Raw genomic sequence first — 14,861 nt, 5'->3', positions numbered from 1 at the left:
TCTCTCTCTCTCTCTCTCTCTCTCTCTCTCTCTCTCTCTCTCTCCTCTTGCTTCTCAGGTAAGAATTTTTCAGAATTAGAGAAAAAAGGGCCTGGGGTAATAGTGCTTGTTTCTAATTTAGTTCCTTGGAAGGTAAGGATGGTAGGGATTGGAGGATTGTGATCTGAGGCTGGTCCTGGGCACAAAACACAAGACTTTATCTGAAAAATGCTAAAACAAATAAGATTGGAGCCAGATGTGGTGGATCGCATCTGTAACCCTACTCAGGAAGCTGAGAGAGAGAAAGGGTCACAGTTCAAATTCAACCTCAGACAAACACATGTGTGAGACTCTCATCTCAATCAATAAAAAGCTGAGCATGGTGCGATACACCCGTAATCTCAGTTTCACAGGAAACATAAACAGAAAGACTTTTGGGTAGGCCAGTCTGAGGAAGAAACAAGACTTTATTCAAAAAATAACAAAAGCCAAAATGTTTAGTCATGCCTCAGCAGCAGAATACCTTCTTGGCAAGCACAATTCCCTGAGAACAAATGCCAGTATCTCAAATCAAGAGGACTGGGATATGATACAAGTGATTGTGCTTGTTAGAAGCCCTGAGTTCAAACCCCAAGACCATATACTAATACGTGAGCATATGTGCACAGACAGGCAGACAGATACACACACAAACACACATTTACATAATAGACTAATACTGGTCATAGAGCTTGGCCTCTAGGATAGGACTCTTCATGCCTCACACATTTCAGGAATGTATAGCCAATTCATATAAGCCACTATGAAGTCTGTGTGTTCTCCCAGTATTTTGTATAGAAAAGAAGTCACTTCTGGGGGTGTAACTCATTATAGATTAGAATACAATCAAGATAGAAGAGGAGTTAGAGAAGAAGAAAAGGAAAGGAGGAAGAAGGAGAATCATCAAAGAATAAGAGAGGAATCAATAATGACATATAAAATGGAAATGGAGAAGCAATGAAAGGAATAATTTTAATGGACCACACAGGTGTCTCCAGTCTAAGCTATGAGGACAGAGTTAAAGGGTCTCAGCCCAAATTCCTAGTTAAAAGCATTCCAGCTACAGAAGGAGGATTACTTGACCCCAACAGTACAAGACCAGCCTGGGCTGACTCGATAAATAGATAGAGAGATAGATAGAGAGATAGATAGATAGATAGATAGATAGATAGATAGATAGATAGATAGTCTGACTATATATATAGCAAAAGTACATCTCAGAAAAAAAGATGGGTTAATGATGGTCTCAATTGGCACACAGTAGTATCCATGACAAGACTAATAATACTCCTACCTGGAGTGGGCACTGTGTCAGCACTCATTGCTTGCATGAGATCAAATACAAGGAGTTGTTTCATTGCTAAGTCTCTTAAATTGCAATAATTAATTAATTATTAATTGAAGCAATAAAAGAATGAAGTGGAGCTTGTATTTAACAAACCTGGATCTATACTTGTTACCAACCTTCATCTTAAACATTATACCAGACCTATTTTTTTCTCTGTTATAACTAAATTTGAAGAATGGATTCTAAATGAAAAAACTTGCATTTAGTCAAAAGGCTTCTAACTCAAACTCTACTAAATCTCAGTCCCATTTCCCAAATAATGTTTAGTCATGTACACAGTAAGGGTGTAGAAATGAGAATGAGTTCTAAATGCATGCACTCAGAATACTGTAGTGGCTGCAAAACTGCAGGACAAAAACTTCTGAGTAGACTGTATGAAGATGCTCATGAGCATGTTTGTAGTTTGTTCATTAGCCTCACCGTACAAGAAGTTTTACTGATTGGAATTGGTTTGCGTTGGAGTTTTTTATGTGGGCTCAGTATAGATGTGAAGTCTAGGTCTTATAAGTCCATAATATTTATCAAGAGATTAGACAAACTGAGAGCTGGAAAATCAAAATATATGTGCCTAGCTGCATGCTTTCTGTAGCCTAGAGAAGGTACAATTTCTGTATCTAGTATCAATAGAAACACCTGGACACTGAGAAGAAATGATGTATTTCCCCATCATCAAGTGATCTGCGCCCCTCCAAAACCTCCAGTGAGGAAAAAAAAAGAATTCAAGGTTCCTAACTAGTCAAAAGAAAAAAAAAAGGAAGCTCTTGAGAATTTAAAGCAAACTTAAGTCATCAACATTTACATTCAGATAATTTATTTAAAATAATTTATAGAGGAGCCTGGTGCGAGGCTCACACCTGTAAACCTAAATACTCAGGAGGCTGGGACCTGAGGATCAAAGTTCAAAGCACAGGCACAAAAGGACCTGAGACTCTTATCTCCAACTAATGGAAAGTGGAGCATTGTTCAAGGGTAGGGCAGTAGCCTTGAGCTGAAGAGCTCAGGGACAATGCCCAGGCCCAGAGTTCATTCCCATGACCCACAAAAAAGAATGTGTTAGTATTTAGTTAGATAACTTAATACTCATTCATTAACCCGTAATTACACTTGCAAGTCTGCCACAATTGTGGTTAGCATAGAGCCAAACAAATTATAAGAATTCAAAATGTCATTTACTTATCCGATGATAGTAAGCATCTCAGCATCTCCTGGATACTAGACATTGTGTTAAAATCTGAACAAGACAGACAAGGTGTATTGCATTCTATTACTTATCCTTTGAATGAATATAGAGATGTTTCCTAGGGTTGTGGGTGTAGCTCAGTGGTACTGCAAATGCCAAATAGATGTAAGGCCTTACTTTCAATCCTCAGCAACACAAGAAGGAATAAAAAGCAAAACAAATTTTTATAGGAGCAAGACAGGAAGTCTCTTCAAACACATATTGTTTGCAGAAGTTGAATAAAAAGGAAAAGGAAAAGAAGAATATATGGCTCTCATAGCTATCCAAATATTTTTAAATTAGAATAAAACAAACATGAGAGACTTTTTGTTGCCTTTTGGGCTGTTATATAAACATTATTGCTTTATTTTTATTTAATATTATAGCCAAAATGAATCTAAATTGTTTGATTCTTTCCAATGTCTTACTTTGATTATTGAAATTAGAAGGAAGGGAAAGAAAGACAGAATAGTGAAGGGGAAGAAGGAAAAGAAGATGGGAGGGAGGGGAACGACTGGAAAGAGAGAAGAAAGGGAAAGGCGTTCTAAAAGCCTGTGTCAGGAATCTTGGAAAGGAAACTATTTAAAATGTAGTTGTTATGGTGAATCCATGAATAAACTATATATTAATTCACTCAACTAACATGACTTGAATAGCCACTACATGCCAAATACTGGGCTAAGTCACTGAGGCTAACATAGGGGAAAAAAATAATTGTCACTGTCCTCATAGATGATATTTTTTTAAAAAAGGACTTTCCCCCCACTCCTGAAGAACTACTGCAAATTAGATGATGAGCACTCGTGGACCAGATGGCAGTTTTCTTCCCATCTGGGATAGTTCTGCAGAATAGACCCTCTGGATCAATAGATAACATTTCTTCCAGTTCTAAGCCTTCATGCTCCATGATCTAATAGTAGAAACAGGATGTATGCTTCCAAGAAGTTATAGTTCTATTGCTAGTTATAAAAAGGAAAACAGGGCATTGCCTATTAATACAAGAGAAACTGGATTCTTTCTGTCTACTTAAATGATTCCATTTAAACTATTTTAGTTCTTCATTCTCAACTCACCTACCAATGCTCACTCAAGCCCTTTAGGCTTACCTCCTTTTCATTCCTTTAATGATTGAGCAAAAGTGTTCATCTCTGATTAGCTATACATATCTCCAGTTAAAAGTTTCACTGCTAGTGAAATTCACCATATTCAAATGAATCCCTAGGTGCATAATGCCATTCCTCCCTTTCCATTTGCTGTATTTCACATCCTACATGTTTGCACTCGTAAGAGTTTATTTACTGCTCCAAAAATTAAGTTTATAATCTGGGAATACATTAGTGTCAGACCGCTTGCCTAACATACATGAAGCCCTGGACTCCATCCCCACAGATAAATAAACAAAATTGTATATACATTTATTTGTTTATTTGAAATAGGGAACGGAAGGGGAAAAACAAGATGATTGAGAGGCAGTGGTGGGAGGGAAAGGGGACAAAAACATGAGGAGGGGTATCAAGGTTCAAGAAATAATGCACCCATTACCTGATGAATGTAAATGTAACCCCTCTATATATGATCCCAACAATAAAGTACAATTAAAAATACTTTCTGATTTGCATCTTCTTTTACATTCGAGGTAATAATAGTTTCTTAATTTCAATGCTGCATATCAACCCAAATCTGGTCAATTTCAACAGCCTCTAGTCACAACCTCAAGGTTTTGTTTGAATCTGTTTTGGGTCAGACAGACAAACCTTTCAAAAACTCAACTTGCCTCTAAAATAGTGGATCATGTCACATGAATATTCAGATAATATATATCCTGAGTTGTATGTGTGTGCATGAGTGTGTGTGTGTGTGTGTGTGTGTGTGTGTGTGTGTGTGTGTGGTGGAGTTGAACTTTGGGTCCTGAACTTTCTCTTCACCTGTGTTTTGCTCCTGGCTGCCACTCAACCGCTTGAGACATATATACAGTTCTGGCTTTTTGCTGGTTGTTACTTGAATTTGTCTCTTAAGCTAGCTTTGAACTAAATTCCTCAGATCATAGCCTTCTGATGACCCAAGATTGCAGACCATAAACCACTAGTGCCCAGTCTAATTGTGTATCTTTATCTTCCTCAATACTCTTGAACACTGTCCCAGGCCTTTCCAAGGCTTGTCACTATTCCTTACCTCCTACCTTTTATGCTTCCAAAGAATAGAGACTATAGTATTTGTTACTTTTTGTTAACATTTGTTAACAGAGTGAAAAATTAATTGCCTCAGAATGGAAAGTACTGCTATATAATGTTTGTTTGACCTTTGCTTTCTGGTTTACATATACCATATTACATTGACTAAAATCATAGCTCTAGTAATAGACATTATTGTTTCAAACATTTATCATAGCTCCTTTCCTTCACTAATTACACACAGAATAAAATGCTTTAGTGCTAAGTGCCTACTGCTTGTGAAGACATCGGTTGCCTTCAAATGTTTCTTTCTTTAAATTATTCCATTAGTCAATGTCACACTCAGCATATTTAAAAATTTGCTCCAAATTTCTCCAAAGTTTATCTGTACAGATAAAAACATAGTCGCAAAAGTAGAGAGACAGCCAACCAACTGGGAAAAGCTATTCACTAACAATACATCTGACAAATGCTTAATATCCAGTATCTACAGGGAACTCAAGAAACTGTCCCCCCCCAAACCCAATAAACCTTTCACTAAATGGGCAAAGGAACTAAAGAGAGACCTATCAGAAGAAGAGATTAAAATGGCAGAAAAACATATGAGAAAGTGTTCATCATCTATGGTCATAAAGGAAATGCAAATAAAAACAATCCTAAGATTCCACCTTACCCCAACAAGAATGGCCAAGATTTTGAACTCAGACAATGACAGTTGCTGGCGGGGGTGTGGAGAAAAAGGAACCCTACTGCACTGCTGGTGGGAATGCAGACTACTTCAGCCACTCTGGAAAGCAGTGTGGAGGTTTCTTAAGGAACTGAAAATAGACCTTCCCTACGATCCCGCCATACCACCTCTGGGCATCTATCCTGAACATCATGACCCAAGATATTATAAGGACACCTGCTCAGCTATGTTCATCTCTGCACTATTCACAATAGCCAGGCGATGGAAACAATCCAGATGCCCTACAGCAGATGAATGGATACAGAAAATGTGATATATATACACAGTGGAATTCTACATAGCCAACAGACAAGATAAAATAATGGCATTTGCAGGGAAGTGGATGAATCTAGAGCGAATCATGTTAAGTGAGACAAGTCAAGACATAAGGAACAAAAGGCGCATGGTACCCTTAATATGTGGCTATTAAATCCAAAGAGTACAAGAGCGAGGACTCAATATCTGCATACCCAAAGCTATGGACATGGTAATGGAAATATAAACATAACTATATAGACATAAAAACTTATGACTATAGACATGTTTTATTTCATAAATTAATATGTTTCTATGACATACAAACCCTTAGCCTAATTTTGATTAAGTTCTAAATACTAACTCCCAGTGAATGTAAATAGAGATTCCCTCCTTGAACACTTGTCTGTTAAACTTGTCATTTAAAATATGATGTATTTAGTTATTTGAAATTGGATAGGGAAGGGGGGAAAACCAAGATGGGGGGGTGGGAGAGAGGGTAATGGGGACCAAGACATGTGAAAGGGTATCAATGTATGTAGATTAATTCAACTTCTATCTGGCAACTATCATGTAACCCTTTTATTAATTACAATAAAAATATAAAATAAAATAAAATGTGATGTAAAATTCAATGTTAATAAATTCTTTAATAAAAAAAACCCAGCCCAGACAGGAAAGTCCCATGACAAATAACCAACTCAAAACAAAACAAAAAAACCTGAAGTGGACCTGTGGCTCAAGTGGTACAGTACTATGTTTGAGCACAGAGGCCCAGGGTTAGCACTCAGGCTTTTAGTGCCAACCTCAGGACTGGCACAAAGAAAATAAAAGACTGATGAGGGCCAGGAGCATAGCCTAGTGGTAGAGTGCTTGCCTAACATGCATGAAGCCCTGGGTTCCATTCCTTGGAACCACATTCACTAATCCAGAAGTGGCATTATGGCTCAAGTGGTAAGCCTTGAGGAAAGCCCAAGGACAGTGCTCAGGGCCTGAGTCCAATCCCCAGGACTGACAAAAAAAAAGACTGATGACAAATTCCTATGGAAGAATTTGTGCTACTTTGTAAAATATTCAGTATCCAGGGAAGAAAACTGACAAGGAAAATAGAGCAAACGTCAGACCTAGAAGGAACAGGCATAATTCTGGGTTCTTTGAAAAGACAGAATCATGAATGTCAGGTGATACTATTTTCTCAATACTTGGTCATTACCAAATTGGAGGGGAGTGTCTTCATGATTACCTTTCTTCCTTGTCAAAAGAATTACAATCTTTTTGCCATGCTTTTTGTCCAAGGACAGGAAAATGCTTCCTTCTCTTTGGTGTTTATATCCCCTGCTATATTTCTTTAGGTTAACTGCTGCAGTTTCACTCAGTCAATTTGTATCTCTTTGTATCATTCTGGTTGTTTAACTGCTTCTGTTATTATTCATTAAGCTTTCTGGCCCTTTGTTCTTGTCATTTTGTTCATACTCTAGAGCAGAGACTTGATTTTGCCATTGATTCCTGATTGCCTTGAATGAGATCCATTGCTAATTAGAAATAAATGTATCTGTGAAAAACATATCCCTTGAATTCAAAGGCATCTGTAACATAAATATAAATACCCATTTTATACAAAGCACTCTAGATTTAAAATAAAGTTCTTGCATAGAGCAAAAAAATAATTTGCAAAATGAAATCTTTGTGCTTATATTTTTTAGTTAAGAATATTTCCTGATTATTTTATTCCATTACATGATACATTTTTAATTTCAGTCTCACCCTCATGTAAGTTTGAGTCATAGGATGGAAATTTGCTTTGATCTAATTTTAAATTCGTGATAGAATGAAGTAACTCTTGAAGCTACCACTGGAGATCTCCTTGCATAGAAGGAAGCTACCTTTAGAGATTGAGAGTTATGGTGGGCTCAGGTGCTGGTGACCCAAATGGCATGGTATATGGCTCCCGAATACTCCTTTACCATCTGTAGCATCCCTTTCCTTAAGATTTTTAGATAATTTTCCAATCCTATGTACCATTTTTATCTTCTCCACCTTATCTCCAAACATTTACCTTTATCTCTTGACTAAATTGTTCATGAAATAACCCATCTAAACTTAGATTTGTATTCAGTTACCTGTGTAGATGTGTAGCCATTTTCCATGATTATATGGTATCTTGTTCTTAAAGATGAAGAATTTGTTTTGTATGGTGTCATAAAATACACTGATGACTAAAGTTTCATATATATATATATATATATATATATTTCATTTGGTCGGTGTTCAGCCAATTAATTGATTTTAAGTGGATAAATTGAATAGGTAACTATTTATAAAGTATTTATAAAATATCCTTCATTCAATTTTAATTTCCCAGATAGTAAATAACAACAAGAGCTAGGCTGAGCCAGTATGAAACCTGGCACTGGGCTGGGAGTTTGGCCTAGTGGTTAAAGTGCTTGCCTAGCATGCACGAAGACCCGGGTTCGATTCCTTGGTACCACATACATAGAAAAAAGCCTGAAGTGGTGCTGAGGCTCAAGTGGTAGAGCTCTAGCCATGAGAAAGTCCAAGGACAGTACTCAGGCCCTGAGCTCAAGCCCAGGACTGGCAAAAAAAAAAAAAAGAAAAGAAACCTGGCACTGCCAATTTAGTAGCAAATTATGCTTTGATTTTGTTTTTGAGACAGTGTCTTCCTATGTGTCTCAGGCTTTCCTTGAGCTTCCTGTCCGCCTTTCAGCCTGTAGGTGTTGGCCCTGGGCTTTCAGTTCCCTTGCCTCAGCATCCCAAGTGATTGGATTATAGATGTGTATCATCTAGCCTGGCCAAATATGTTTCTTTTTAAATCTTCCATGGCTATTTCTACATCAGTGAAGTAGAGTAATATTAAGTCTTTTCACAGAGTTATTATGAAGATTAAATTTTGATTCATATTGTCTTGTACCCAGTATTTAATATTGCCAATTTTATATTGTCTACAGGGTACTGCATACTAAAATTTATTTGTCTCCTTTTCTTAACCATAATAGCAACAATAATGCTATCTATTAACCATTATTCAACAATTATAGTTTCACAAACTAAGCTAAATATTTTATATTATATATAACATATAGCCTTATTGACCCTACAAAAGCTAAATAGGCAATATCACTGCCCAAATTTTACAAATGAAAAATTAATAATAGAATGATTTACACAGGCATTGTACTAGTCAGATTCTTCAGAGAAAAAGGAAAATAAGAAATAGGAAATAGGAAAAAAGGTAGATAGATAGATAGATAATTTGATGGTATTATATTGTAACTTTATAAAGGCTAAGAAGAGCCTTGATCTGCTGTCCAACATTGAGGTCCAGGAAAGCTGGTGGGAGGCTTCCAATTAAGCGCAAAAGGCATAGAGTTGGGGTAGATCCCAGTGCAAAGACAGGAAAAGACATTGGATATATGCGTATTTGCTTATTTGAAATTGGATAAGAAAGAGGGGAAAACAAGTTGAGGGTGGGGGTGGGGGGAGGGAAATGGGGACCAAACATGAGAAAGTGTATCAATGTATGTGAAGTAATGCACCTTCCATCTGGCGAATGTAATGTAACCCTTCTATTAATTACAATAAAAATATATGAAAAAGAAAAAGATTAGTGACAGCTCAAGTAGGCAGGAGAGCCAAAAAAGAAGACACGTTTTTCCTCTCTTTAGGCCTTCAATGGATAGGATATCCTATCCATTGGATATTTGGAAGGGAAATAAACTGAATCCATAGACTCTGATACAAACCTCACAGTTATATCCATGAATAATTTTTAATCGGAGCATCATATGGCACAGACAAGTTGACACAAGAACTAACCAGCACACCCAGGCAATTGGTGTCAGCGCACTTGCACTTAAGGAGGGTGACAATGAAGGATTCTTGATACCAAGGTGTGTACAATCTATTTTAGAAGATAACTCGTGTTCATACCTACAATGGATGATATAATAGAATTCCTTCACATATAAATTTGATACTGTAAGAATGCTAAGGATTCATTCTAACCTGGGAGATGGGATAGTAAGCACACGAATTCAAACATCCTTATGTAGTGAGGAAATGGAAGTAAGAGAATTGGAGAGAAAAGCAACCATAAAAAGAAATCTCTTAGGAGCTAAGTTGGTCAGAATATCACAGAATAGTAGAGAGTTTGATGGACTCCACAGCTAAATTGCCTGAAATTACAGAGGTATAAGGTTGATCAGGTAAATTTAGAATGTTCCTATGCTTCTGTGTTAGTAACAATGAGGCAAATCCTGTATTACTTTTGGAATGCTTTTCATTACCCAAATATTCTCCCTAAGCAAAGAAGAGGCTAAAGCAAAAGTGAAAAATGATTGCTCTAGATTAGGTATGTTATTGATTAGATATGTTATTGATATTGAAACTTCAAGGTGATGTTAGGCTAGACTATCTGAACTACTTTTCTGATGAGAGGAAGATCTGCTTTATTTGTTGAGAATTCTCCACACCACATGAGCCTAAGTTCTGGTGCCAGTCGATAGTTCATAAAAGTGCCATAGACTGTTGACAACCAAACCAACATTCAGAGTGATAGACATACGAACCCTGAGGCTACCGTTAATACTGGCTTGGTGAAATGCCACATGAGAAAGTATACCATTTCACTTCCATGAACTTCTTTCCTTTATTCCCACCAAGAATGGAATTCATTGAGATTTTTAGGACACTGGGAATATATGTGTGTGTGTGTGTGTGTGTGTGTGTGTGTGTGTATCTGTCTGTGTGTGTGTGTCTGAGTGTGTGTGTGTCTGTCTGTGTGTGTGTGTTACAAAAATCCTAATAGAGAAAAAAATGGATGGCAATATTTCTCCTACTGCCTGAGGCATATTTCTCAGTACTTTCCAAATCCACTGAAAACTGGAATGTGAAATTTTTTCATCACACTGTGTACCCTATTTGATCCCAAATTCAATCTTTGCCCCTATTTCTTTGGTGCTAAACTCTTGGCCATATGTTCTTAATTATCAATAATTGTCATAGCTATTAACTCCAAAAAAGTTGGTCAAAAACAATAGCCTGAGTAAAAGACAAACAATATGTAATTTGTGATATCCTTTAACCAGTTAGGATAGTACCAAATGTTAAGCCCCTTGTTTTTGGTAGAATTAAGAGTTTCTACTGGATTCTGGTGGTTCGCACCTATAATCCTACCTACTCAGAAGGATGAGATTTAAGGATCTCAGTTCAGAGCCAGTCCAGGCAGACAAATGTGAAAGACTCTCATCTCCAAATAACCAATAAAAGTCAGAACTGTAAGCGTGACTAAAAAGTAGCAAAAAAAAAAAAAGCCAAATGATTTGAAGCCCCAGGACGGACACACACATACAAAAAAAATGGAGTTTCTGGAAGAGATGCTGTGGTTCAAGAGGTAGGGCAGCAGCCTTGAGCTGGAGAGCTTAGGGACAAAGCCCAGCCCAGGCCCAGAGTTCAAGCCCCACAGCCACAAAAAATTGCAGTGGAACTGTACTTTTTGATGTTACTGCATGAGACAGTTGCTTCTTTGTGTTTGTTAATGATTATTGTATAAAAAGTATTATCTTGTCATTTACAAAACAGATCAAAACCTTTGTGTGGTGTACCTTGTTTTGTTTTGAAGTAGGTCTTGAGACAGTTTATACTTAGGATATATTAAAACCGGAATCATGAATTACATCTTTAGTTTTTCTCAGCCTTGGAGAGGTAGGCCATCTCAACAAAAAGGAAACCTTGTTCTAATGGCTTCTCCTTATATATGATGAAAAACTGTTTCTCTACTTGTCGTCCCAGGTGGCTGTGGAGGACCGTGTCAGGCAGCTGCATGAGGCCCACAGGGATTTTGGTCCAGCATCCCAGCACTTCCTTTCCAGTAAGTTGTTCCCAGCTTTCACGTTTTAACCTTTTCAGTGCATCTTAATAGCTAATAGTTAAACATTGCTACATATAGGAAGAAGTATCAAATATGTTGAAATATAACATTGTGAATGAATTCAAAATTCAATGACTAGGGAGGTCAGTCTTCACTGCATCTTCAATGCATAATTCGTTCCTGCAATATAATCCCACATGCCAATTTCATTAATGTTTGCCATTATTTCTGCCAGTATCAGTTAATTTAAAAAACCTCATATGATCTAATTATGACATAGCATATAATATATGTTCTTTTATTTATTATTATGCTTATGATAATTCATTAAATTCCTTCTGACTCTAATTGGAAATTTCAATGTACAAATTTGCCCGTTTTAATATTTTATTGTGTTTTCTGACTTTTGTATCATTTAGTTATAATTAGTAAATATTGCATATTTTATAATTAATCTAAAGAATAATAGCCTTAGCTAACTGAATGTTTAAGTAGTAGAACCTTCTATTGATATAGCAATATATGTGAATTTGATAAACTGGATGGTTGTTAATTTATGCAACTCTATCTCTGATTATACAAGTACATATGTTGAATTTTTTGATATTTAAAAGCTATACGTCTCCTGTATGAATTTATCATCTATCAGCATTTTGATATATTATTTTCTGTTCACATAGGAGTATGTATAAGGGTTTACCTATCATTTCAAGGCAATCCTTTTTGCCTGGCAATGTTACAAATATTGACTTATTTGAGACATACATATACGTACCTAGTGAGATAGCTGATTCAAAGTTAAAAAAAAAAGATGGTTCAATCATGTGTGTTTTTAACCACTGTCCTGTACTTTCACTTAATTAGTACATTTTGTAGAGAAGAAGTGATTCTATATGGTTCTTTTAGAATCTTCTGCTGCATCTGTTTATTGCTGATTTCTTGGTCTTTTCATTGCATTCTCTGTGGAGTACTTGACTAGGACCTTCACATTTCTCTCGTTGGCAGTTGTGTTTTAGAACAAAATGCCTAGAAGATATTGATCCTAACTTTTTCCTATATATCCATAATGGATTCAGTGAGAAGTTATAATTTCTTGAATTTCTAACCTTAATTACATGTGTGTGGTCTACATATTAGACACTATCACACATGCTTAAAATTTGCCAAAGGGGGGAAACTATGTTTCAATGAGTAAGAAAGTGGCTTTTATAAGTAGAACTATAAAATTATAAAGGTTATAGATTACCTATATATATTTTTCCAAATCTCTAGTCTGCTTAACTTGTCTTGGTGACACCATTCTATTTAATTGAGATTAAATGTGATAGCATATTCCAAAATGACTCACAAACCATAAATATAAATAATACTATTATGAATATTAATTAATCCTCAGGTACTCTATATATTCATTCACATTTTCTCTGTCTTATGCCCCCTCTCCCAAATTCTCATGTCTTCCCTATTAAAAACCTCTTCCCAGAAAATGATATGTTATACTCATTTAACCCAGGTGACAGGTAAGGTTTAATGTGTACTTCTCCTGGGTGATTTGCATTTTAATAGGGTAAAAATCCATAAGCTTGAAGAATGGCTCTCTAGTGGTATAACATCAGCCAGAAGCTCTGAGCTTCCAGACCAACCTCATACCTTTCAAAACATATCATATCAGCAGCCAGGTGCAGGAAGGTCAGTTCTAGAGACATGGACGCTCTTAGAGAGATTGATCTATTTGCCTGAATGAAGCCAGCCCTGGAATCCACTAATCTCTTAGATACCTAAAAGAAATATCAATATATGCCACAATGCTTTGCTCATGCATTTAAAAACATTTCAACTTGTTTTAAATGATATTGAAGATATAGAACAGTGAGGCTAAACATAGACTATGTCTTCATGCTGTCCTATTTTAAATTATAAAGGTAATATATTCTCAGCCAGGGACATTTAGAAAGCAGAGAGTACAATAATAAAGAAAAGTTATCTACAATCCTACCACTAAGAAAAATACCACTATAAAATTTTGGCTTATGGGGCTGGAAGTTTGGCCTAGTGGTAAAAGTGCTTGCCTAGCATGCACAAATACCAGGTTCAATTCCTCGGTACCACATACATATTAAAAAAGCAGGAAGTAGTGCTGAGGCTCAAGTGGTAGAGCTCTAGCCTTAACAAAGTCCAAGGACAGTGCTCAGGCCCTGAGTTAAAGCCCAAGACTGGCAAAAAAAAATTTTTGGCTTGTATATTTTCCATCTTTATATATGTGTGTGTATGGTGTGTATGTATATGCCTGTGTTTCTATGTGTGTGCGAGAGAGAGAGAGAGAGAGAGAGAGAGAGAGAGAGAGAGAGAGAGGGAGGGAGGGAGGGAGGGAGAGAGAGAGAGTCCCAATTCTCTTATTTTCTTTTAAAGTAGGAATATAAAACATGTTACAAGTTTTATAAGTTGTTTTGTCCTTCCAACTATATTAAAAACACTGTGTTTCTTTATATATTCTTCTTAGTAATTTTGTAAATGTCTGGCCAGAATTCTCTTCTGTATCTGTGACAAATTACCATAACAATTCTGAATTGATCAATATAGACATTATTTCAGGCCAGGTGTCAGTGGCTCACACCTATAACCGTAGCTACTCAGGAGGCTAAAATACTGAGGATTACAGCTCAAAGCTTAGACAATCAGAAAAGTCTAAATTTTCAACTCCAATTGCCCAACCAAATCCTGGATGGGGGTGTGGCTCCAGTCATAGACAATCAGCTCAGCAAGCAAGCTGAATGAGTATGAGGCAGTGAATTCAAGTTCTAATACCACCAGGAAAAGGGAAAATGCTCACTATTATATATACCCCTATGTCTAATATACTTTGTAAATTTATATAACATATCAGATTTTTTTCCTACAAAATAAATGCCTAACTGCATTTATCTAACTAACATCCTATAGTAACAGTTGTTTACATTTGCAAGGTATTGCATGAGCAATGACAAATGGGTCTCTAGAAAGTTGTGCCTGAAGTTAGGTGGATCATCAAACCATGTCTGAGGCAGGGTAGCTTAAACGTCACTTATTTGTTAATTAGAGTCCATAAAGAAAAATGGCTTCATTCACCCCACAAATTAAAATACATTTTAGCTGGGCACTAGGTGGCTCACACCTATAACCCTAGCTTCTCAGGAAGCTGAAATCTCAGGATTTTGATTCAAAGCCCACCCAGGTACAAAAGTCTATGATACTCTTAT

The 14,861-nt window shown here is 36.5% G+C and overlaps 1 protein-coding gene across 3 annotated transcripts in view; it reads left to right on the top strand.

The window, feature by feature from the left end:
* Positions 1-14,861, top strand: part of Dmd (dystrophin) — a 1,999,854-nt gene that overhangs the window by 1,745,607 nt on the left and 239,386 nt on the right. For all 3 annotated transcript variants that reach the window (XM_090326714.1, XM_090326711.1, XM_090326710.1), the window contains one exon: positions 11,547-11,625. In XM_090326714.1, coding sequence (XP_090182840.1) covers positions 11,547-11,625 — 79 coding nt within the window. The remainder of the gene's footprint in view (positions 1-11,546; positions 11,626-14,861) is intronic.

Source organism: Megascapheus bottae, chromosome X (assembly GCF_031878675.1).
Source record: "Megascapheus bottae isolate mThoBot1 chromosome X, mThoBot2.hap1, whole genome shotgun sequence".
NCBI classification, from domain to species: domain Eukaryota; kingdom Metazoa; phylum Chordata; class Mammalia; order Rodentia; family Geomyidae; genus Megascapheus; species Megascapheus bottae.
The sequence above is the reverse complement of the archived record's forward strand: the minus strand, read 5'-3'. Positions and strand labels throughout refer to the sequence as shown.